This window comes from Ischnura elegans, chromosome 8 (genome assembly GCF_921293095.1).
Source record: "Ischnura elegans chromosome 8, ioIscEleg1.1, whole genome shotgun sequence".
Lineage (NCBI taxonomy): Eukaryota > Metazoa > Arthropoda > Insecta > Odonata > Coenagrionidae > Ischnura > Ischnura elegans.
The window spans coordinates 88165573-88192413 of record NC_060253.1 but is presented as its reverse complement, the minus strand read 5'-3'; the positions used below and the strand labels follow the sequence as shown (position 1 = coordinate 88192413).

Here is a 26841-nt window from a genome sequence, read left to right as displayed (position 1 = left end):
GCAGCCGGAACCAGAATGTCACATGGGCTTTTCCCAGCGTTCATACTTAGCCTTTGTGATTTCGTGTGCTTGAAATTTTTCACTTTTCATTTAGTCGCAAAAAATAGATATTGTCATTTAAAAATCTAAAAACGTGAAATACGTACTCCAGGAGTAATAATCGTTCGATTTAGGAGATTAAAAAAAATTGGAAACCACTCTATTTATCAAAATGTATCACGGTTACTCATGTTACACAAACCAGGCCCAGTATTGCACATAAGAGAGGTCAGGCCACTTTTATGTGGGTTTAGGTTTTTCATATTTTCTCACCAATTTGTTATTTTTAAAGTATAAGTTTGCCTTAATACTTAGAAATTTCTTGCCTCTCTCTGGTTTTCCTGATGTTTTTCATGTATTATCAGTAACCCGTAAAAAATATTATATATTAGTCTACCAACTCAGTGTACACTTGCCCTATATATTAGACAAATATACACAGCGTGTGGGGCACATTTATGCACATTAATAATGTGTTTGCATTAAGAAATGGGTAAAAATCCATGTGTATCACTGGTTAACAATTAAAATTAGTTATTTAATAGTTAGGTGTAAAGTAACCAATCTTGAAGGCCTAGAAACAAATATATACATGTGACCTATTTCTCTTTAAAGTACATACTAGCAAAAGAGAGTTGTATCACTTATGTAATTGTGTTCAATATCATACAAAATAAGATTATTATACAATAATAGCAACTTAAAATTGTAAATTTTCACCAACGTGTCTTAAAAAGTCTTGAAATGATTTGTAAGATTACCATAGCATCACATTGTATAGATATACCATGCAGAAAGAGTTAAACTGTGTCCTTGTCAATTTTACTCTTAAACATTACCTAAGATGATGCTTATAAACTTCATAATTAGCTTTATTGTTTCACCAATGATATGGAATTAATCATTCTTTCAACTGAATACATTCACTAAGTTACGACTTACTAATTAACTTCAATGAATGCAATTAAGTACATATTTTACTTTCCTGGCTAAAAAATGGAAATCACCTCAAGCAAAGACCCTTATACAGTACTTAAAAAAAATTGGAAAAAGCATTAAGATAGTATGACTTGAGATGACCTCACAGTTTTTGAACAATGACCAGTACAAATGTACCCAGCATAAATGTGCCCCGGTCCCTCCTACTGTGGTTGAAATAACAAACACATGGAAATAAAACTTCAAGAACCATAAGAAATCTTATCACTTAAATTTTGATTATTGATAAATACCATATTCATTTACTGAAAAGAGTGGAGCGATATGATAATAAGACCCTTTCACATGAGGTCACTCGATAACTTTCACATATGCCATCCACCGTGAGACTACACTCGACTAGGTTCCCACTCAACCGTGAAAACCTAAAAACCGTGAATAAGCAGTAAATTTCGTCTACCGAGAAAAAACCTGGAAATAGCCGTAAAATTTGTCGTAAAACCTTAAAAACCTCTCAAACTTGATTGTAGATCTACAATTGACAGATAAAAAGAAAAATCGATTTGTCGATCATATTTCAAGGTCAGTCACTCGCATTTATCTGCACACGTATATTCGAAGCGCAAATATTGGTCCGCGTGTCATGACGACACACAGACCTTAAGGCTGTGATTGGAAGACCTTTAACCAAATTGATCATTAACCCTGGCGAGAAATCAGACACATCTTCACTTCTCTATCACCCTCCATTTTCCCACTCACAACCTTTAGCCGGCCTTAAATTTTGCTAACGATAGACAACGTCATAAGAGCACTTTCATTGCTGCGTTTTGCATTCCCGGCGTTTATCGCGTTTGCTATATTTTTAGTTAACATGGGGCCAGTGATTTTAATGTGATCAATATTTCTTCCTAAAATAGCTTTTCAACAGACCGTGAATTTGACGCAATTTAGGCCTTGAAAACCTGGAAAATACCGTGAATTTTATAATTTAGTTAGAGTGGGAACCCTGTCACATTAAGATTGCATCCAGAGAAGAGCTCTTAAGGTGATCGGTAAACTCAACCACAGCTAGCCTCTGTCTGTTTGTTATCAATGCCCATGCTCATGCCCATCTGTTGATACTGAAGATTACGTGCAGTAGATTGCCAAGTCAGATGGGTTCTAGCCAAACAATCACCTTCCATGCTGACACCATGAGGTGAGGCAAAGGGGATCCTACAGGAAGAAGCCTGCACAACAGAGGGAAAAGGAAGCAAGCGACCACATCTGAAGCGGTTAGCACCTCCACCCTACAGGCCCTCTAGTTTAGGAGAAGGAAGGGGCCTTGAAACACACACACACATTTCTACCCAGGCGTGAAAGATCATATCTTGCATTTGGATGTAGACCTTTAATCCTGAGGTACTTTTGTTGCAATGCTCTACTGCCGAAGCCAGAACTCGAAACGGCAACCCAGAACCTTGTATGAAGAGGTCCTTCAGCGCACAGAATTATGATCTCATTACAAATTGCTTTATCACCACCTACATAGTTAACATATGCTTTAAGTATGTTCCCTTAATAAATGCACTTAACCAACAGGTCTTATTCACCTTTCCTTGATGCAGGATGCTGCAATTAAAGGAAATGAGCTCCTTGTCCCCTACTGTTTTTGATGGATGAAATGATCTCATATGAGTTCTCAAATGCTTACGGACACAATAGCTTAGGAGACATTGTCAAGAGAAATTAACTGTAGCTAAAGTTTTCATTAAGTAGATTTACATGCACTAAATAGCTATTTGGCCAAGTAGCAGGTAACCACTAAAATTACTTAATCCAAAAGGCACCAAATAAATGGTAAAAATTATCAACAAGTGATCATCAAACCAATAAAATTAATATCACGAGATTACAGGCCATTCTGGAAAACATAAGACTTCATTTTGTAACTGAACCTCAACAGAAGCCAAGAAATTTCCATACTCCTCTTCGAAGAAATCAATCTTGTCATGACCAAGCTCCCACTTTAAAAAATTACTTAAGAGAGGGTTTTAAGAAAAAAATGACATTTTATTTCATGATTTCATATAATAGGTATACTGAATCACACTTTTATAACATTTCACTTATCTCCCACCACAGTAAAAAATACGTAGCTGGAACACATCAAATGATATTGAAACAGAATACTGACAGCTCTCATAATTCCTCTTATTAACATTAATTATACATAATTAATGCTTGGATAAAGAAATGCACATTACAAGCATTTCAATGATGCTCCGGTATTTTTGATATAAAAAAACTGACATTCACTACAATGTCTACAACGATCAAATTAGGTACTCAGCATACAATGCTTTCATTAAAAAGCATTCCCAACCAATTTTGGAAAGTTAAAAAAGAATTCAGGAATAATGATAAAAGAAGAAGAGAAACTGCAAGAATGATCATAAATTTTATGAAGTCCTTCCCACACACTATGAACAATAAAACCGATTCAGAATCAAAGCAACAGCCGATTGATAAAATATCACTGGAGTATGGGATGCTGATGCTATCACGGGAGCTGAGGGATGTATAAAAGTTAAATATATATTTTACATAATCACTGACTTAACATTGGACAGGACAATGATATCACCACATTTTAAACAATTTTTAAAATACAATGTTGGTGATATCTGAAACAATAATTAAATATCTCATCACATACACAAAAAAAGCCCTAAAATTTGTGATTAAATATAATTAATAGTCTTTCATTCATAGTAAGAGTATGCAATGCACATAAAAATGACTGGAATTGACTTCCTATTCACAAAAAGCATTCCATTACCATTAATAACAGTGCAGCCCCCTCAAAAAAACTATGCTTGCCCAAAAATTTTCCATGTTTTATCCCTTGAGTACCCACATATATAAATGTTTTAATCAGGTTTGATATTTTATTCACAGAGACAGTCTTTAAAAAAAAAGTCACATAAAAGATAAATTTGGTGTTCATTATTCTTCTCCATCTTTCTTTGACTATTAACCTCAGTCCACATACACTTAGCTTCTTAAAATTAAATCGAGGGGAATGGAAAATACAGCATACAAATCTTTTTATAAATACCACCGCATTCATACACATCAAAATTGATATTGACTCCCCAGCACTAATGGCAACATCGATTATGTCACCATCATGCCAAGAGCAGAGAGCAGTGCTGGGGTGTGATGACAGTAAAATGCAGCTCGGCGACAACAGTCAAATGGAGCAAGTGGTCCTGATCTCAACTTGCCAAGGAAACTTCAATCACTATCGTAATCACAAATGCATACAGAAAACAAATAATTCAAACAATCAAAATTTATGTACCCCATTATCCCTCAGATTAACCTCAACTAAATCTGGCCACTTCTGCCCAATTTTGGTCCCACAATATAGGTCAATTTCATTGCTACACAATTAATTTAACTCACTCCCCTCACAGAGACACCAAAAATTGCATGTGAGAGGAAAAACATGACTTGTAATTTTTGAAAAGATCCCCAATGATGAAGGAGCCGGGTTTACAAGACGCAGGACATACAAATGCTTGAATGACAAAATTAAACAGAATGCAGTGAGTCCCAAAGACTTCACAGAAAATTTACAGCTATCAGGCTACTTAGTTTTTTTGGGTTATGAACCTTTCTCCACGTGCCAGTCCCTCACAAGGTTTTTAATCTCTCAAAAACTATAAAAATAAATCTCCAACTTTTTGATTAGAAAAAACTACCGAAAGCAAAGAGTGTTGTACTATTGTTTGTACATCGGGGGACACTTGAGGTCGGTACAGTTAATGTAGAGTAGTACGAGTATCAAGGATTTTTGGGGATACAGAGATCACATTTCACCAACATCAGTCGTAGGAAGTTCACTTGAGTTAGTGATGCACTAAAAATGGTGCCACAAATGAGTACATCAGGCCATTCAGCGAACGAGGCTCCCAGAAGTTAGATGCCTCCTTCAACCCTCCTCCTCCTCCTATCACCTGCTTCACCAACTCTGTCATCATCAAGATAGTCACTGTCGTCAAGCTGCAGTGGACGGGTATCAAGGTAAGCTACTGGCCACAGCCTCCTGGACCTCAAGCCTGAAACGTAATCCTTGATAAGAGTTACAACTTCCTACTACTATGGAAACAAGCACATTATTTTAACATCCATAAGAAATTAAATTATCAACTACTTATCAGATTATTTCCCAAGGGCCACTATTACCAAATTTTGGGCACAAATTAGGATGAAGTCACCGATTTATCCCGATAGGTGTTTAAAAAGTGACTGCCAACAGCACTCAAGTAGCAGCTCATTAAAAGGGTGTTCTTTTGACAGGAATGGTTCATTTCAATCCTGTCATCATTGTTGCCTCGAGCAATGCATTTGTTTAATGATTCAACTATATCTCCAACAGCTCTCCGGAAAATGGTCATTTTCATTTAGAAATACAGAAAAAAAACCTGCAGAATGCAATTAGTGAAATATATTCACACATTTCAGTGCAATTGCTTAACTAACACCTAACTGGCCACATCAAAAATTGGCCTACAACAGTAACTGATGACTTGCCAATAGATATTCAGGGAAATTAAAGTCTTAAATTTATCTTCTTCGTAATTTTCCAGACAAAAGTACATAATTTTGAGCATTTATCCTGATTGCAAATTTCAGAGAGCTCATGACTTTAAAATGTGCTTCGATAAATTGGAGATATTAGAGTGTCCAAAGTTTTTCAAGTTATTAACATTCTACCATTATTGCCCAAAAGTAATTGCTTCCTTGACCCTGGCTGGGAAGTTTGCTAGGGGGACGTAAGACCACGGGAGCACAGGACCAATAAACTGACCATGAGAGCAGCTTGTCAGCATCTAGCGCAGCATTGGTAGCAGTTTCTGCATTGCAAATACCGAGTAACATATATAAACATACATACTAAAGTTACTGTTGTATCAGGACATTACAGACTTTCCACTTTTGTAAGTACCTGTATTAAGTGATCAGTGTGTGAACGGAGGGAAAAAGCAGAATGGAAAATTTTCATCTTCATTTCATAGCAATGCAAATGAAACCAAAAAACTAGGTTACCTTCCATACTCTTTACAATAATAAACTTATTAATTTTCAAGATTTACTACCAACATGAACATTTTATCGCTGAAAAATCCACAGTCAACAAAAAAGTGGAGTCAGCCTGGCGGAAGTTAATATTCCTGATTTGCTAATCTGACCATTGCTGTAATACCTACTTATGCATGTGACCACAGGTGATATGAGTTCATCCCAGAACTAAAACCCATAAGCAGAATTTAAGGATGATTAATTCAAACACAAAACATCAGTGAGGGCCCAAAATTTTCAAGAAAACCATTTTTTGTACAAATGTAAAGTGAACCATATTCTAATACCGATCAAATTATTTCATGATGGAGGGGACTAACGTACACAAGAAAATACTTGAGGCTATGAGGTATCAAAATTATTTGAGCACCCATTGAATAAAATAAAAATGGATATGGATTCTGTTTCCTCTGTCCATGAAAATTTCACATATGATAAGTGGCAGATCCAGGTAAGGATCTTACCTTCCTAATCTCAGAGAGTTTTTCCTTAGGCTAAAAATTCTATGCTCAGAAGACAAGCAACATTTACACATAACATGCCAAATTTAATCCCACGTTGCAGACATGTGTATGAGAATAAATTCATATAAAATCAAAGCACTAAGTCTTTTCCCTTCCCAGAGTTAACCTAGATCCATATCTGCACTGTGAGACAAAGTTATTTTTATGAAGAATGGAAGGGAAATCAAAAGGATTGTGCAAATGCAGTGTATGGCCAACACTAATGACTATAATTGAAATGAGTAGGTACATACATTCCCAATTTAATCGCCACAGGAGTACCTTTGATCACACACATGCATATCCAACATTAACACTTCATGCTCCGATTTTGCTAGCCAAAGCCAAAGTAGTATTGATGATAAATGGCCATCATAAATTACAAATGGAATTAGAAAGGATTTATGAAGTCAAAAAGAATTTCTTGAGTTTCTTTTTCCTTTTTACCCAACAATTCACTCTCCATTATTTGATTTCAATCTGGTACTGAAGCCATCTAATTACACTCATTATATGGATATTATCAGATTTTTTATGATAGTGTCAAGTCTATATATTCTTATGCTGAACACAGTATCGAATAGAAACTGCAAATAGTCCCAAGAGATAAGATAATGAACTTGCTTGCTGATTTTTTTCAGTAGCACTTGAATAATTTGAAAAATTTGCAATTACTGATTTTGCAGGGTAAATTGAGGAGAGGAAAATGAATCCTGACAAAAAAATCACCAAAACAATAAAAAAAAGATGGCTTTGGGGATATGCTCAGCCAACTAACGGCACTAAAGGGAAGTTATTTACCACCTGCGGGTGCCATCAAAACCATGTGTGATCTCCATAATGCACAAACATATATTTAAAACAAACAATCTAGTATGAAGAGTAAAATTCAATCCTAAAAACACTGAATACAAATAGAAGCGTAAATGAGGGCTCATGAGCAATCTTGGAACCCATGCAAAAAAAAATCCTTAACACCTATCCATACATACACTTCATGAGGATCAAAAATTGTAGCATGGTTAGTACGGTGGAAAGGGTCAACATTTTTAATACTGAGAGAAAACACGAGGCTGATCAAGGTATGGAGCATATGGTTACCTGATTGCTTCCAACAGACGAGGGGTGTTCAAAGACTGGAGTAGCCCAGATTTCGGTCACTTCCTCATCTGGCACATCTCTTTTCCTCCCCGTCAACTGAGATGGCCAATGGGAGTGGTTGTGTGTGGAGGGGGGGGGGGATTGATCATTAAGGGACCAATTTATTTCGAGGGTATTACAGTGATTCAGGTTTAACACAGGAGTCGGGTGGGGGATTGAACACACAATAAGTGACCACAGTAAAAAAATACCAATACCAGGCAAGTCAAAGGGGGTGAAAACAAATACAAACAAGAACAGATGATATGGAGAGACAGATAAAAATGAAAAAAAAAAAAAAAAAAATTCCAGGAGTGGAGAAGCAAACGCAAAGTAAACAAGTGACCAAGATGGAAGATATACCAATACCAGCCAATGCAAGGTCGAAAACGCAAGATCAATATAAAAAAGGACAAACAATGTAGAAACATCAATAAAAATTCGTTGGCGAGGAAAAAATAATAATAAAATGGTATTGAGGCAGAAAAAAAAGGAATGATAAAATGACCAGAGATAATTGAGTGGCAACCAAATGATGAGGTTTAATATTGAAAAGGAGGAGGTGAGAAAGATGGGAAAGGAAAAGAAGAGAAAAAGAACAGAAAATGAATATGAGTATCATTTTCCCAACTAACTTACCATCATAAACATATGTTATTACTATTATTTACCTCAACCAATAATATGAGACATTAGTGTTAATCAGAATAGGGTTACAAGTTGACCAAAAAACTTTTATAATACTAATAACATGTTAATGTTTTCATGCTTAGAAATAATTAAAATTATTACGCATTTCATCACGCAAGGATTGAGAAAATATTGTTTTCTTGCTCAGGATCTGCATACAAAGATAAAGAGCAAGAGTTTAAGATCTACTCAAAAATGTTGAAATACAAATTTGGATTTGATGCAAACCATAAAGGTTTTCTTTCTGCTTATTTCTAGGAGGGATTTCATTTAATGGAGAGTTTCCTTGGTTCACTAAAAACTGTGCAAAACATTCCAGAACACTCAAAAACTGACCACATGCAATACACATGTATGAAAATGCAATGGAAAGGAGGGTTGATAATTTTCTCCCTTCAAACAAACATGCCAAAGTAAATGCAAGACCATGGCCACATCCAATGCATTCACTGAAAATTTTCTTTAAATTTTACTCTAATAACATTACCACCAAGATAAATAATAGGGAACAAATAACAACTACACACCAAAACACATCAATTAAAAACTACATGAAAACCCTATCAAAAATTCATTACCGACCAACCGCGGCATTTACCAATGCTATTGAACACAAGTTACTTCCACCAACAAGTTGTTCAAATTTTCATACCTTACACCTACATTGATTGGATTTTGCTCATATCACATCTATATTGTACTGACAAGCAAGCACAAAATGTGTGCAAATCGGATAAAATCTCAAATGTGAAAACCCTTCTTCCTTCATAGGATTTACTCACTTAGCCACCATTAATTTCCAAAATCAGATTGAAATTAATAGTTGCTTCTCATGATCTGTCTTACATATTACATAATTCTGCTACGAAAGATGAAAGTAATACCAAGCACTCAACTATTATTTCCCATAATAATGAATTTGTTAGATGCAACGATGCCAAACAGAACAGTCTACAACACAAAAATCTTGCCATCCAGAAGCCAAGTACTTTCTAAGTCTCAAATTGATCCTAAATTGGCAAAGCCGTTGTATCGTGCCTCCATATAGGAAAACAACCAACCCTCTTGAGTGGGAAGGGAGGGCTTCGTGGTGGTGAGATTTTTGTGACCACGACAGTACATACACCATTCTAATGTACACATTACGGATCTAAAGAAAAACAGTTTGCTGTCGCTTGTTGACGTTAAGATAGAAACTTTACACTACATAAGAATACAGACATGCCTAATTTAAACCCAGAGTGTTTTAGTTTCAAATAGCTAATTTTTCTCCCTTTAACTCAAATTTTTCCTGGATGAGGAATCAAAAAGGCTTCACGAGATTTCCTTCCATTTGAGAAGTGTTGAGATTGGAGCATAATGTAAAGAGATTGTATTGCTTTAAAACTGAGAAAATAAGGCTATCTAGATTAATACTGTTGCCCACAGCTGTCACCAATAGGGTAGTTTCCTACATCAAAGAAAACGAAAGGCATTAATTGCGATTCTTTACCCACCATTTCTTTATTCATAAGATACAAATTATTTGGTTTCAGAAATCCCAGTTTAGACGAATGGCAATGGTCAATTTTAACCGCATTTGAAAAAGGCCAGATTGGCGCCCATGCGATGCCACTCTACGTAACGTCACAGGGACCTAGATGCTATACGAGTAGATAGGAGTTTTACATTGTCTGAGATTACCAATGCATGCATGCGGCACAGAGCTCAGAGAAGCATCTCATAATAATCATCTATTAAAATTGCCTATGGTTGGATAGTTTCCTTCGTTTGATAGGGTATTAATAATTCTTATTTAAGGTGAGCGCTACCTGCTAGCAAGGTACTCTACGCCACTGCTATTTTTAGTAGATAGAAAACTTTTTGCTCTTGCGGGTGTAATACTGGCTATTTGGCAAGAAAACTCAGAAATATGGCCATATTAACCCTTGAGTTGAACAAGTTAAAATAACAGGTAACATAAAAGTCGAGGAATAAAATGAACAGGAAAAAATGAGGGGCAAAAAGTAGATGCATGCCTCTTCTGCCCATACTTCATTCATATCAACCAAACCTTTTCTTAAAGAAAAGTAATTGCTACAATAAATAAGAATAATGATAATGGATTCAACATCCTTTGAAGATAGAAAATAATAATGACAGTTAAGTTTTTACCAAATTCTAGCAACACATCACTAACGGACTTGACACAAATGAAATAATGGACTTGACAAAAAATGAAATAGGTAACAGACTTGGCAAAATCAAAATACAAAAACAAGGGGCATGACGGTTCCTTGATTCTATCCTATTACTCCTAACAAAAAGGCTTCAGTGCAGAGTGTATAACTTTATAAAAAAATATTTATGTTACAGTCTCTATTCAATCTTGGATGAGGGTACACTAGATCTTGTACTTCCTGGATAAAGGGCACACTAGACCAATGTGAGTAAACCATGATACCAAAAATTAAGCTTGAGTGAATGGTGTACTTGATTGTCGCTAATACTATATTTTAAGAGTAGCACAATTAATTAATAAACTCCAAACCCAGCACCAAATTTGTACACTAATATAAAACTCATAACTAATAATAACCTCCAGCTACTGACTAAGATACATCTACTGTTATTATAGTTAAATATTTATTAATGGAAAGTTGCTCATATTAGTGTCTCTAAGCATGGTGCATAGCATTAATACAGAGTGATTATTATTATTATAAACAATTAGAGGGACATATTCCACGTGTACCTGTGCCACTAAAATTCTCAAAATACTGCTACACAGGGGTAACACAGTCAACAAAAATCAATGGATATCACAAAACAAGCCTACTTGTGAGTAGCATTGATGCTTATCTTAAATCTATGTTTCAAAATTCACTTTTCAACTACCACAATGTGATTTAAGACCCATGACCCTTACACTAGCTAAGGAGCTTCCTTTACGTTTGGCGTTATGTGCCAATGCAACACCAGTGGGCAGGGCACCGTCCACCACTTCCGCCTTCTCCTCCTCCCTCCTCGGCCTGAATCGGCCCTCCATCATCACGCTCTCGCTCACTGCCGATCCACTGCCTGCCAAACGGGCCGCCAGAGCAGCGGAGGAACTAAGAGGTGATGCCCCAACCATGGGTCTGTGGGGACGCGTTCTTTGGAGCGAAGAGGTGAGACCATTTTGCTGGGGCCGTCGCTGCAGGCTCATAGCTAGCCGTTCTCGATTAGCTGGAGACCCTGAGACATGTTTGATCGTTTTTGAGGTTTCAGTCAAAGAGGAGGATGAAAAGAGCAAGTAAGCGAAAACTATGCACATTTTGGGGAGACAGTCCATAAAGAAAAGGTTCTCATGATCACATTACAAACCAATAGACCACCACTTAAGCCTCTCTTAAATACCAAAACATTTAAGCACCCAAAATCACCTGATTAACTATGAAATGAAAATAAACCCGAATATAAAAAAACAAAACTTAATTTTATGGCTCTTGAGAATTTGGTGAATTTTGGCCAAAAAGCTTCAAGTCTCACATGAATAAATAAAAGTGGCAAATGACAGACAGATTTTGCATTTTTTTAAATGTAGAGATCATATTATTCATTGCTATAAATTTATAAATGTGAGAACAGCAAATGCAGAAGAATTAACTGTAATACCCTATAAGATATAAACTTATTTTACGAGTACCGAATCACAAGTTCAAACTCAGAAAGAAAGTAAATTTAGCATGGCATAATTATTACTATGAGCCAGTGTTTCAAATCTAAGGTGTAAAACACGAATCAACAACATCATTGCATGGAGACTATTGCATTCCACAATTATTATCAATCCAATTTATTTTGAAAAATACACAATCATCACGCAGTGTGAAGAAACGACAGCCATTCCTAGAAAACTATTATCAGTCCCATAAAAATATAGTCATCTACAATATTAATATTAAAATTAAAGGCAACTTTTTACAAAATATACATTGTTGATAAACATTCATTCCCTACACAAGGCAATGGAAACATCTGTTACTTTTTAAGACAACATTAATAAAAAAATCAAAACTTAGGAATAATTCCTTAACATGATTAAACAATTCTTAGATACCAATGTATCAACATTAACTCAAAAAGTATGGCGAGACTTGCAGAAAAAATTCCATGAGCTACTTCATCTCTATTCTAACAAAGTAAAGATTAGCACAATAAACATATATTCTCATCAGAATTCAAGTTCAGCAAAATAAACAAGAAAATACTTAAGATAATGGTTCACAAGTATGTCAATTCATAACAATATAAAAATAGTAGTAATTGTCATGATAAACTTTGTTTTCAGGAATTACTGAAAAGAAAGCAAATTTAAGCAAAGCTGAGAAGCACAAGAGGCATCTTCCAAGATAAATAAAAAAAATAGCTTGAGAATTTGAGCAGTGTTTCCTTCATGTACTAACATTAATTGGTATTTAGAGACTTATGACTAACTTCTTTCTTCCTTTAAGAAAGTTTTTATGAAAAACCATTAATAATTCTCTTTTCTAGCAAAATCTGCCACATAAAATGAAAATGGAAGCCAAGAGTTAAGCACACAGCAGAAAATACAGCTCTCATTAGAAAAGTCATACCATACAAGACATTGATCACCCAAGCCTATTTTTTCCATAGCTTTAAACCAATTCATCAGGACATCCCTAAGAAAATGGAATAATATAGATTTTATTGGATAAAGTACTGAATTTCACCTTTTGCTTGTCATGGTTTTCAGACTCAATTTGATAGAGAGTTTGAAGTGAATAACTGTTAGCCTAAAACATAAATACTTCACTCTAAAATAAATCAGTGACTATCAGTGGACTAAGATGGAGTCTAATACTCTTAAATGATATGCATTAACTGGTCATAAAGTTATTTCCTCATGAATCATTAATCCCAAAACATATTCCACCACCCATCACTTCAGTGCAGCAACATTTCTGCAACCAACTTCCTACGCAGTAGGTGCGGGCATTAAGCTGTATAAGTAACTTCAAAAAAATTCATCCCAGCAGATGAACAGCTATTACTTTGGATAGTGGTATCAATCATGAGCTTTGACAAGTTGTTAAAATGTTTGTAGACTAACTTGCAGCTACACTTAGAAATTACACTTGCAGCAGCTACACTACATGTTTATCATCCGGAAATCATCCACGTAAATTTCATGATGTGAAGCTATATGTGAAGTACGGTGCATTTGACTTGCTGAATACTTGATTTTGATAAGTTGGATTCCAAACAAAATAATAAACTCCACAACAGCTACATTGATGTCATTTACCTACAGCCTGCCACCAAACTAATCAAAAGAGGGAAATAGATTTACTTGAAAATATTTCAAACCTCCGTACTGAAGAGATTTAAAGAAACCTTTCTCCAAGCAAATTTTAACCCTTTCCTGCTGGTGCCTACTATTGAAATACGTTTACATGCAACGAGACCCTGCTAAACCCCTTAATTCGACCACTGGAGAACACCCTCTAACCCTATCTTAGCACGAATCTACGGTCAACTTAATGCGTTCCCACTGTTTTTTTCAACCAAACATTTTATTTGATTTTCAATAATTTACTCTTCTGAAAGAATCACAAAAATTTTTTATGCACTGTGGAATTTTAAACGGGTTTCTAGAATTGATAACAACAAAGAGTACACAAAGCACTAAGGCAATAAGTCCGGAAGAAAAAGAATTAATTTCAGAGTATAAAGTAATTGTGATATACAACAAAATATATCATTGGGAAAGCTAATGACAATATTACCACTACGCAACGGATTCCTGCGATGAGCAGGATCATAAATGAGTGGGAGGATTGGCCTAAATTGCCGAGGAGTGGCCCTAAGGACTCGCTTAAGCTGGGTCTCAGGCCGGGCCTGAATGCTGCAGACAATCGCTACCTCAGCGGTCACTTCCCTTCCCTTGCGTTGCCCAGAGCCAATGTCCAGTCGTTTGCATTGAAAAATCCGCAACAGCTATACCCAACGTCAGGTCTTCTGCACATGAAAATGCCTGTCAGCTCCACCCGACGTCTGGCACAAAAGGCTTACATTGCATTCACCTCCTTATGAGTCAATGCAGGTGTATCCTTCATCTGTATCTCCCTATCCTTTTCATTCACATCTATTTCATTTCAATAGAACTCTATTAATCATGTTCCTTAGCAAAAATTTCATATTTCACTTGTCATAAACGTATTCTCAGAGCTATAAGCTTTAATAGCAAAACAGTATACATAAAAAATCAGTATGGAAAATAAGCTGATTGCTACACAGGCATGTTACCAACAGTACCTAAGTTTCCCACATAGAGGGATAGAAACTGATGCACCGTAAGCCATTACTGTAGGAATTGAGACTTTTTGAAGGCCTTACGCATGAATGCGAAGGTTTCAGTAAAAAAAAGCAAACCATTTTATTTTCTTCAAGTTTCAAATATTCAATCTCGTTCCATATGTTACTTCTTCAAATTTCCAGAATTTAATGGGATATGCACCATAGAATGCAGACAAATTGTCTTCATGACAGCAGGCATAACACCACACTATTAGTTTTTTGTCCCTTACAAACAGGACCACTTACATTTATTTCCAAAGCAAGAGAGTTATGGACATTAACCACCAATTTTATGGCTATCACAGACATAGGAAGTGCAAATTTTTTCTTCGTAGTGCACCACACAAAAATATTTGTCGTTCAACTCCATTCTCCAGTTCTGTCACATGCTTTTTCGATTGAACACCTAGTGCACCCAAGCCACCACAAAGAACAAGCTTAAACACACATCATGCATAGTCATACACAAACATTCAAATCTGCCTTCATTACTGTACAGTCCGTAAAAAGCACATCAGCATATAATTCCTCAGCTTCTTATAGTTTATGTAGAAGTGTAACTATGAAAGCTTAAGAGCAACATTGGCTAGCAAAAACGAATACAACAACAGTTTATTCCATAGACAACTTTGCCACTCAATCCATAAATGATACGAATCTACTTCACAAATAGACTCATTGACAGTCTGACATTAATAAAAAATAATCGATGAAAACGCTGCATTGAAAATCAAGTGCCATTAATGACAATATGTAATACATTACAAGACTTCCGTTGAGCAACATGTTATGTGCTATAGCAAAGCCTAACTTATTCATAAGGCCGTCCAACATGATTGCGCTTGATTTATGGGATGAGCCTGAATTCGAGACTACTTAAAAACAAATCAGCCACCACTTACATGCTGATGACATGACACCATTACCACTACTATCGCTTAACATTGTAAAAATGTTACAACTAACCAAATAGCCATTATACTTGATGCCACACGGTGAAAGACTGGCTCGTGGTCGAGGCTATGCGAAAGCTGCATGTGTAAACATCTTTACTATGCGATACTAATCTCTTCCTCAATCGCCATCTCTACCTCTTATTTCCACCTCTGTCTCTTCCTCCTCACTATGCAAGTACCCTAACAGACCGCTTGGTGGCACTCCGAAGTATTGGTAGCGTTCAACGGACCGCACCCAGAGTACATCTGGAGTCTGGAATTCCAATAGTCGCTGATAGGTGTGCTTTTTGGATGTGGTAAAGGTATCGGTGCGCACTGTCTCATTTGTATTGAAAGAAAAATTAAAGACATAGAATCAGTTTGATATAAAAATATTTTGAGATGGTGTGGATGATGCTAATGATGGTATTTTGAAGGTGGGTGTCATGATGCGTGTCAAATAATTAAGTTCGTTTTTGAATTTGCCAAATTAAAATTGATGGTTTGAGGCGTAACTTCGTGAAAGCGACTCATTATGAAAAATAAAAAAGAAGAAACTTTGTGCTTTCAAATGAAATATTTATTCACACATTTACACGACTATGGTTTCACGACCTGACGATAACGTCTTACATCGAAGCCATGGTCGCATAAATGTGTGAATAAATATTTCAAATGAAATCACAAAGTTCTTTTTCATTTTTCATTGCCATATTAAGTTATTTTATCCCTGGCAACCTTAGATCCGAATGATGAGTGGTAGTAATAAAGTAACTAAATTTTTGCCTTGTTTTTGATAGTGAAATCGCCAATAGGATTGTCATGCCAATAATATGTACAAGAGTAGGAAATTGATTTTCTTTACTGTTTCTCCGTTCCTGTCTTAATTTTTTTCGTGGAAAGAATGTCTTAAAATGAGTCTGATGAACACACTGAATAAATTGTGCCTATTAAGTTAAATAGCATGCCTGAGAACGCTATGAAATGTCATTCAGAAATGTGGTATTTTAAACCACTTTGCAGTGCCATGCAGATGGCAGCAGGCTCATGCAGACAGTGAAAGAGCAACAAATTCATCAGATGAGTCTGTAGTTATTAATAGTATTAAAGACCTGAAAATTAGATCTACAATTGCTAAATTTAAAGATAGAAATGAATGGAGGGAAATAGTAAGAATTTAGGAAAAGCTGGTAAATATGAAGCTTCACCTATTCCTTGAGCTATTCCAGGTGTGGTATTATTCTTTGATTATCTACTCTGCACTGGGGTGACAGAGAAAGAACATGTTGAATGTGTGGCTGAGATAATGGCAAGGGCCAAGTTACAAGGGGTAAAGTTTTATCCTGATAAATTTCAATATAAACTATCTGAAGTAAAATAAATATGTATGTTGGCCAAGTCTTTTCAAAGGAAGGCATGACTCCTGATCAGGAAAGGGTACAAGCTCTGAATACTTGACCCCCACCAATTAATGTAAAAGAATTACAGTGAACTTTAGGTATGTTCAATTATGTGAAGTCATACATATGGCATCATTAAGTGCACCACTAAGAGAGCTCTTAAAATCATCAGTTACTTGGGAATGGCTGCCTAATCATAAAAAGGCATTTGAGCAGTTGAATCAACTTATTGCTAATGCTCCTGTGTTAGCCACTTAATCAGAGTTTAAAGGCTGTAATTCAGTGTGATGCCTCTCAAAGTGGGCTGGGATAAGTTTTATTCCAAGAAGAATTCCATGATCTTCAACCTATTCACTTTGCATCAAGGTCATTGACTTGTTCAGCGAGTAACAACTCTCAAATAGAAAAAGAATCATTGGCAGTTCAATATGCCACTGTCAAATTTCATCACTATATTTATAGCGGAACAGTTATAGTTCAAACAGATCACAAGCCACTTGTGAGTGTAATGTCAAAGGTAGTTCATCAGATAGGATCTGTTCGCATTCAAAGGCTCCGCCTTAAACTTCTCAAGTATTCGTTGCAAGTAACTTATCTGCCTGGTAAGTAATGTATTTTGCAGATCATTTGTCACGAAGTTACCTAGCAGATGTTGTTGAGGATGGTACGCAAATGTTGGATGTAGTACATTCTGTAAGCATTTATCTATATCAGATGAAAAAAGAGCTGAGTTTCAAAAGGATACTGCAGCTGATCCCATACTTGGTAAGGTGCTGACTTATCTAAGGGAAGGTTGGCCGGCTTACAAAAAACTGGCACCAGATTTATGTCCAAATTATGCCTGCAAAGACTTTCTTTGTGTTGAAGGAGGAATTTTGTTTATGAAAGACAAAGTAGTGGTGCCAAGATCTTTCCAATCTTATGTGTGGTCTCTGTTGCATAAGAGTCATATTGGAGATACAAAAACAAAACGAAGCTCGCCAACTGTTCTACTGGCCCTCTTTGTCTTGTGACATTGTATCACCTGTAAGAGAATGTACTTTTTGTGAAAAATATCGCTCAGGAAATTTTCAACCTTTGTTACCACATTCTCTGCCTGATTTGCCATATGAAAAAGTGTGTGTTGATATTCTCGATTTTTGCATGTAATTCCTATCTTGTTTTAATTCATAGATATTCCAAATGGCTCGATATTTGCAAGTTACCACCTAAGTCTGCAGCCTGTGTAACGGATGCCAAGCTCAAAGTGTTTAGTACTCATGAGTTTTTCCAGAGATCTAATGGCAGATAACATGCCATTTAATACACTCGTGTGCAGGGAATCCTTAAAAACACATGGCATAAAGTTCTGTTAAAGAAGTCCCAATTATCCATGGAGTAATGGTTTGGCTGCAATGGCTGTAAAAGTAAGTAAGGGGATACTAAAAAAGCAGCATAAACTAAAACATCATATCTGTGTTACCGTGTGAATATCGTAATTGTCCCTTGACAGGACTTGACTGGTCTCCCTGACAACTATTTTTCAGTATGAGACTAAGCACTAATCTTTCTATGTCCTATGAATCCCTGAAACCCTATGTCATTTCCCTAAATCTTGTTGCCAAGGAACTGTCAAAAGCTAGCTAATGAAACACTTTCATGATGTGCATGCTAGATGAAGTGAAATAACATTTCAAAAGGGGGAGCTGGTTATGGTAAAAATGAAAAACACAGACACTTGGGAAAAGGCTACAGTGGTGAACAAACATACAATTAAAAGTGAACAACAGTAATACGAAAAGTTTCCTCTAGCTCTAAAAGTCTAAAGGGGCTAGTAGAGCACTTTTTCTTTCCAACTGTAAGAACAGGATTGAAAAGACAACAGGAAAGCTAAAACTGAGAAGCATTTTCATTTTTGAAGCTCTGAATCATTTCCTCAAAAATGTATTTCATCAAAAACTATTCCATCGAAGACATCATTTAGACATTTATTACTCAGAAGTGATTATTCCACATAGTATAATGAAGAACTGCATTGTCCGTCCCATATTGAAGGGTAAAAATTACAAATTTAATTCATGAAAATTTGATACTGACAGCAAGAGCGCCATGCAAATGAAACTGAAGTGTTCCCTCAACTGCCAGAAAAATCCAACAGAACTATGCATTGCAACACTTCTTGGACAGAAAAAGTGCACCCTTAAAGCATTCACATGGGAAATAACTAGATCTGTATAAGGTCAACATCACTACTAGAGAGCTTTCCATGGAGGGGCGTTTCTGTACCATCAGCTGGCTCAGGTTCAAAAACTGCAGAGTCAAAGACCCCCACTTCCTGGGGCGACGACTGCCTCACTGGCGGCAGTGGGAGAGACGACCAGGACGAATTAGCTGCTGCACCCGAGACAGATGCCAGAGAGGACGAAGACGGGGGTGCCGAGTAGCCAGTGCCCTCTGGCTGAAGCTCGCCAGTCTTTTCCCCACCCTCCTCATGGTCATTCTGATCCTCATCATCCCCATCAAAACTCCCCCTCATCCCGCTGCCACTGGCGTAACTTCCCGAGGCAGTCGACACCTTGTTGACCCGCGGCAACCCATTTCCCCCCTTAACACCATCCTCTGGTGGCCCTTCGCCAGCCTCCCCCTCCTCATTCTGCTCGATGAACATCAACCTCGACTCGCCACCTTACGGCAGAGTTAGGCCAAGAGGTATATTCAAGGAGTTTTGCAGAGAGTGGCACGTGGTTCAAAAGGAATAGGCAGCGTTGGAGAGGGGTGGGGAAGAAGTTATTAAGCAAAATCAAGGGCAGAAGTAGGAGGAAACCAAAGCACAAACCAATCAACGTTAATAAAACGAAAGATCAAACGAGAAGACCAGAAAATGAGAGAACATTGCAAGGAAGTAGTATCAATTGAAACAAAAGGAAATGAGATTCAGATAAGCAAAGAATAGACAGAGAAATTCATCAAAAATAGAAAATGCATGAATTATATTTCAAGGAGGGAGGAAAAAGTTGCACATCAAATAAAAAATTGAGCGATTTTTGAAAAAATACAAAATAATAATAGATAAACAATTGAGGAGTAAATAAAATATTGATAGCATACAAAAGTTGTGTTTTGATACGGTTGTTAAGGTTAGGATGGGATAGAAAAGAGAAGAGTAAGAATATGAGTTAGTAAAAGACTTGAGACACCACGCACGCCACAGGTATGACACAGTTAAAATACGTCAGGCTCAAGTATTAATTCAGTGGCATCCCTGGAGGCATAAACTCATTTTATTCTGAGTGATGTCTCCAGATATGGGGATAAAGGTTGCACAATATTCCACAAAATTTACCCAAACAAACCTAAGATCACCAAATTAATCTTCCAGATAAAACTTATTGGGAAAGATATTGAACAATAGAAGGATATTACATTGATATTTTCAATCTTATTCAGGCATGCCATTAAAATCTTGTGCAATATTAGACCAAAGTTAGCCATAAGAGACATTCAGTGAACACTTTTCTGAACATTGCTTTTAGTTGTTTAAATTCATAAAACATGCCCACCAAAGCTTCAACACCTGATTTTCATATTTTATTATTGATGGTAAATTCAAAGGCATTTATTAAGAGCAAGAATTGACATTGTTAATGGTGCAAAAATTGACTTGTTAAAATATCATCCACTATGTTACTTCAGCACTTAAAGCAAAATAATAATGTGAGTTAGTATGCAATGCAGCATGGCATAATTCTGGTTAATTCATCATCATGTGGAAATGATAAGCACTCCATTTCCTATAGCTACATAACTAGCAAACAAGTGATTCTAAGTTTAAACTAAAACTTATATCTATACAATTATAATTAGAATAAGCACAAACAAAACACTAAGAAAGCAATTGACACTTGGGTAGCCTTTCATAATTCACCAGCCTTCAAACATACAACTAAATCTGAAGCAGAGTTCTATTTTCATATTTAAGATTTCTCTTCAATTTACTGCACAGATTTATCTTTGCTTGATTCAGGCTGATGGTGTATTTGACATTCATACCTTTTACTTGTCAACAACAGAACCTCATATGTATACATAAGTCCTTTCACATTCTTACATGGTGTACTATTGCATTTTGCTACCCCTCAAAAAGTAAGAATTATTACCTACCTATTTATTTTAATCTAACTAGAGATAAGTAAAAGACTCAAACTCACTAATGGACAAGTAATATGGCCATCGCCCCACTCAATAAAAAAACACGTGGGGAATAAAAAATATGGCTAATTTGCATAAAAGATAATAATTTCACAACTTAAAATACATTTAAGTTAAAATTAGAAGGGAAAACCTGTTGCCACTGGATATATTTTTATCTCTGGTCATTAGGAATCACCTCAATTGTGCACTTGACTGAAAACCCCTCACTTCAAAATTTCTTCAATATCCTAAATTTGCCACTTATTAAAATTCAGATAAGGAAGAGAAGAAGAGAAAGTGGGAACAAATGAAGAAATATCAAGAATTAATAAGAATATCAAAGATCAAGACCTTGATGGCCGTGGTGGTAGAGGGGCAAAGTCTTCACCTGGCAACTGTGTGGATTCCATTTCCACCTAGTTTAGTAGTTCCCACTCCAGGAAGAGGTGCGTACGATCACCTATTGTAACTAAGTCACAAACCCCTAGGTGAAAGGCCAATGCAAAGGCTATTTTTGGAGGCATTGGAATAATACACTTTACTCGTTGTGATCTCATCATAAGAAAATCTATTGTAAACCTACAAATAGGATTAACATACCCAAATGAAATCTAAATATTTAGACTGCATGTGTTCTAACTGGGGATGAACTTGATTTTATTTTAAAAACAACTTATTACTAAAAAGTTACAATTGAGGAAGTGCTACCTTAAGTGGTTACTTTAATGCAGCATAATGGAGTTTAATTTGGCACTTGAGTAATAAGACATTAAAAAGGGGACTGATGTCTAATTTGAAATTTATTACATAAGGCTTGCCATTTGATGAAATAATACATACCGACTAGAATAATATACCAAGAATCAAATCTATATTTATGCAGTTCAAATAAAGATACTACACATTGCTCAGCAAAAGAATTATTGACGCATAAAGCACGTAAGGAAGTAGTTCTTTCACATACAGTAAAATCACGAGATAACTTAGAGCCTTAACCTTGAGATGGATGGAAATATTTCATTACATCCATGAGTAGTCCAGTGGGAAATTTTTAAATGGAAGTGAAGCACCCAGGTATTTCAATTGAATTCCACAAACTTCTTAGATAGAATGGAAGAACGAAGGATTCTCCCACAAAATCATAATGAATCATTTACCACTTCTACACCACACTAACATTAATCTTAGGCTCGAAATTTGCAAATAACTTTTAAAGGGCTAATAGTTTGTTAAGCTGATAGCATGAGCGTAACCAACAAGGCAGCCTAAGAGAAAGCAACTGAGACGGACAATTGACCAATGCTTAACCTGAAGCGAAAGACAGTACATGAAGAACTTGAGTCATATGAATCTCCAAAACAATTTCAGAGAGTTAATGTACAGAATTTTACAATTTCTAGGGGTATTTCAAAATTTAAGATAACAAACTGTTTAGTTACCCAAATTGACTACCCTGCAGCATGAAAAAATTCAGTTACACATTTTTCTTCAAGGCAGAGTGGGGTGAGCCAACCAATTTCCTGTGGAGCTACACAATTGCTCATCATTTTATAGAAACAACTGAACAACTAAAATGACCTTCGTCAAGATTTCAGCAGTACTGGCAATTCACACACTTACATCATTAAGTGCCAACTTGGCTCGAGCTTATACCTATCCATGAAGTCAATAGAGCGATACAATAAACTCAAGGATTAAGATGAAAAAATGAACACTCACCCACATAACTGAGGAACACAGGCAGGAAAATAAGGCCATGGGCTGCACCAAATAGCACTATGCCCAAATACATTCTGAAGTAGAAAACTTGGAATATTTGTGACTTGGCAAATCCAAGCACAACTATTCCTCCAAATTTGGTGAGGGTAATCCCAGAAAACACCTGAAAATCAAGAATTGTCATCTATTATTTTGCATATACATATCTTAGATATGAAAATTAAACTATGAACCAAAAAAGATTGAATGAGTCTTTTTCAACTATCTTTTTGAATGGGAACAAAAGTAAATTACAGTATTTGATGGAATATAAGACGCACCCTTGTTTAGAAGGCCACACACAAGGAAAAACGTTCCAATAGTCTGCACCACAGTGCAGCACAACAATAACTTAAAATGTAGTTTCTTTTGGTTCTCACGTTTCGTAAAAGCAAAAAAAAAACAATCATTGAATGCAATAACAAAGATATTTTTATTAACCCTCCAGCAGGTGCGCCATATTCTCTGACACTAGCGGGCGCGATTGGCACTCAGTGCAAAACTTGGTTTTCCGCTGATATTAATAAGAAAAACTCGAATTAAGAAGCGTACATTCGTGGCCTTGTTGGAATAATTGGTGCATTCGGTTCACTAACCAACTACTATTAATAACGTGAAGTCGAAGCGGCACAATGTTGCACTCTGTGCCACAGCGCGCCTGCTGGAGGGTTAAGGAAAACTAACAAACGGCAAGCTATTTTGAACAAGATGTGGTGTCTGAAGGAAACCATCCCAGATCTCTCTTTTGAGCTACATTTTTGCTGGCAAAAATTTAGTCAAACCTGATAAAATAATTATGGCAGGTGTAGAAAAAGTTGTGTACGTCTCGATCTTTATCCAGGCTAAAAATAGCATTCAGCAGTGAAAGTTAACCTGTGTCCTTCACATATAAGACGCAGGTAACTTCTTCGAGACCAAATTTAGGAAAAAAAGTGAGTGTTATGAGCTGTCAAATACGGTGCTCCAAATATAATCTGGTTTCACAATTGATCAGATGGTTAATCTTTGCACCCTAAGTATATCTTTGCAAAATTCTCACAGGAAACAATAATATCCACATAGTTTAGCCTTTTCATTGCCAGATATATTAGCTAAATCTACCAAAATGTTAACTCACTTCTGTCACATTCAAACCAAACTTTCCATAAATTAAAAATGCAAAGACATTGAATCTAATATTCTTACAGTCATGAGAAAACAATGTTTGTGTTGAAAAAAAATTGCCACTACTTACGGAAGTACCCATGTTGATGAGGGAGTCCATAGCTCGACCCACTCGTGTTTCCTCAGTTGACACAGCAAACGAATGTACAAGGTGACTGCAAAATTCCACAGCTATTCCCACAGTCTAAAATTGTGATAACAATATTTATATAGATTGTGAATATCAAGAAAGATAAATTTTAATAACACTATACCTATTTTATATCTATCAGAAGGTAATATTCTATACCTATTCTAACTTTTATAATTGAAAGACTGCCGACTAGTCTGCAGCATCAAAATCCCATTAAGTCAAAGAAAGCCATTCGGAGGGTTTATTTTGATTCAAGTACCTCAAAAAGTACTGCCAAAGGCATTACATCATAATACAATACCTTGCAAATTTTTGTAAAATGTTTTATTTATGTCTAAGCTACTATTTATGTCTAAACCACAAATTCCTTTCCTAATATCAATCTACGCTTAAAAACTCGGGTATATTATCAAGCATAGATCTACAACTATGTACCTATTGTACATTAGTAACATACCTGCTATATAACAGGTATTTAAGAATTTATCTTCCCACAGGACTTCTAAAGGCTTTCCCACAACCTTCACTTGTTTCTTAATAATTTGAAAAATACCATGTTCATTCAAGGTCTTCACAAATTCATGCTCTTACTAATGACTAAAATGGAAGCTAATAGCTGCCTTGGCTCATGCCAAAACAATTAAGATCTGCAGACAAATCTGAACAGAGTATTCAATGAAGTATCAACTATTATGTAAGGAAGATTTTCCAACTAAGGTTTGCTGGGTCTACCATAGGTTTCAAATATATTTGTGGGTAGGTCTATGGCAAACAAGGGAGGGTGTTGTTGGGGTTTGTTAATGGAGAAGTGGAGTGCTTATATAGAGAGAGCAAATTTGACATAACTAAAAGTCCATATAGATGGCAAAGATCCAACAACACGTATCTCAAAAATAGCAACTTTTCAGAAGAGCAAAATAAACTGTTTACATTTTTAATTGTACACTGAAATTAAAAGCCAAAAATTCATAAAACTGAAAAAGAAGCATGCATTTTGCAAATAAAGAGTTGTTTTCGCTTGAATTTTATTTTTTAAATGCCATTACACTTTGTATAAGATACCTGTCTCAAACAGGCCAAATTTTGAGATACGTGTTGTTAGGACTCAGCCATCGATATTTAATCTAATTCTTTCAAGGAACTCTTGAACCATAAGTATCCTAAGTCTACAGACAAGAAAATGTCCAAGGGTCCCCATGCGCAGAGAAGTGAGGATAAACCCTATCCGGTGGCCCAGGCATGGGTGAGCCACCCTGCTTCAACTAGTCCCTGAGTGATAAAACTTGAGTGGGTGGGTACTTGCATGAAACATTGCTGAAGGAGAAGGTCATAATATGGGTTGAGAATGAAAAATGCTGAAGGAAAGAGCCCCAATGGGAAATGTTAGGTATGGTAACAAAGCTAGTATGGCAGCTAGACTAGACTCAATATAGATTACACAATGGAGGTCTGAGAACGATTGCATTCCTGAGACTCTAAGCCACATCTGATGTTCCATGATTAGAAACTCTCCCCTTGCTTAATCTCACTTGATAACATAGTATTATTTCATAATAGGTAGTAACAATATCTAAATGTTTCTTTAACGTCAAGGGTTCATCCTGCTGATTTACTAAAAGATTAAACTAACTAAACTAATGGATTGAAGAGTTAAAATATATTCTTACCATAACAAGATTGACGAGAGAGACGGCATTAAGGGATATTCCCCACCAGTACATAAGGCCGCCAATGTCTATCACAATTGCAGCAATGGTAACTACAACAACAAAAGAAGAAGCAATATCCATCCCCATCAAAACGAATGTGACTAAAAAGATGGCTGCAAGAGAAATACCCATGCTCTGCAAAGTATCAGGCCACATTGTGAGGTACTGTTCATAGAACACGTAGAAAATACTGGAAAAAAAACAAGATACGGTTAACATGTAGGTGTAAATTTGATGAATTTTATGAGGTCAATATAATAAAAGATAACTTGATAGTTTGACAGGCAATCAAGAATTTTGTCAACAATATGCCACAATATTGGTCATACCTGTAAGGAAAGACTTCAACACCTGAAGGTGCATCTGGCCCAAGACGCTCCCTCATCATCGTGGTGATTTTTGCGGATATATCCCTCGCAGAACGAAGTGCTTCATAATAATCCTCTGAAGTCTTCAAAACCGAGTGATAAGCCATGTAATAAGTGGCCCCAACACTAGCCAAACCCTTCTTGTCCACATGATACTTCACACCCTAAAAATAAGAAAACAAAAATATTATTTATGGTGACTATGAATTGGTCTGATTGGCCATCATCTTAACCTTCCATCAGATGCAATGGATCTTACAGGCACAGCGCAAGTTGTTTTTTCATTTCTCCGTGCCACTAATTGGCATGGACCCCTGACCCTCATAATAGCTGTTGGTTTTGACATGCTCTATGCAGCCTTTTGATTTTGGCATTTATGCCGACAGATCAGTGGCGGATTATTCAGCATAATTAAACA

General features: G+C 36.2%; 1 protein-coding gene across 6 annotated transcripts in view; it reads right to left on the bottom strand.

Moving 5' to 3' along the window:
* Positions 1-3012: 3012 nt before the first annotated feature.
* LOC124163923 (NPC intracellular cholesterol transporter 1) overlaps positions 3013-26841 on the bottom strand; it is a 124467-nt gene continuing 100638 nt past the window's right edge. For 2 of the 6 annotated variants that reach the window (XM_046541035.1, XM_046541037.1), the window contains 8 exons: positions 26385-26587; positions 26014-26245; positions 24284-24397; positions 23011-23173; positions 19387-19785; positions 11353-11660; positions 7716-7811; positions 4997-5087 (listed from right to left, as the gene is read on the bottom strand). In XM_046541035.1, the coding sequence (XP_046396991.1) occupies positions 5082-5087; positions 7716-7811; positions 11353-11660; positions 19387-19785; positions 23011-23173; positions 24284-24397; positions 26014-26245; positions 26385-26587 (1521 nt within the window). In that variant the 3' untranslated portion in view covers positions 4997-5081. Of the gene's footprint in view, positions 5088-7715; positions 7812-11352; positions 11661-19386; positions 19786-23010; positions 23174-24283; positions 24398-26013; positions 26246-26384; positions 26588-26841 lie in introns of all 6 variants that reach the window. The other 4 variants (XM_046541036.1, XM_046541038.1, XR_006865877.1 and 1 more) reach the window with 4 other exon arrangements.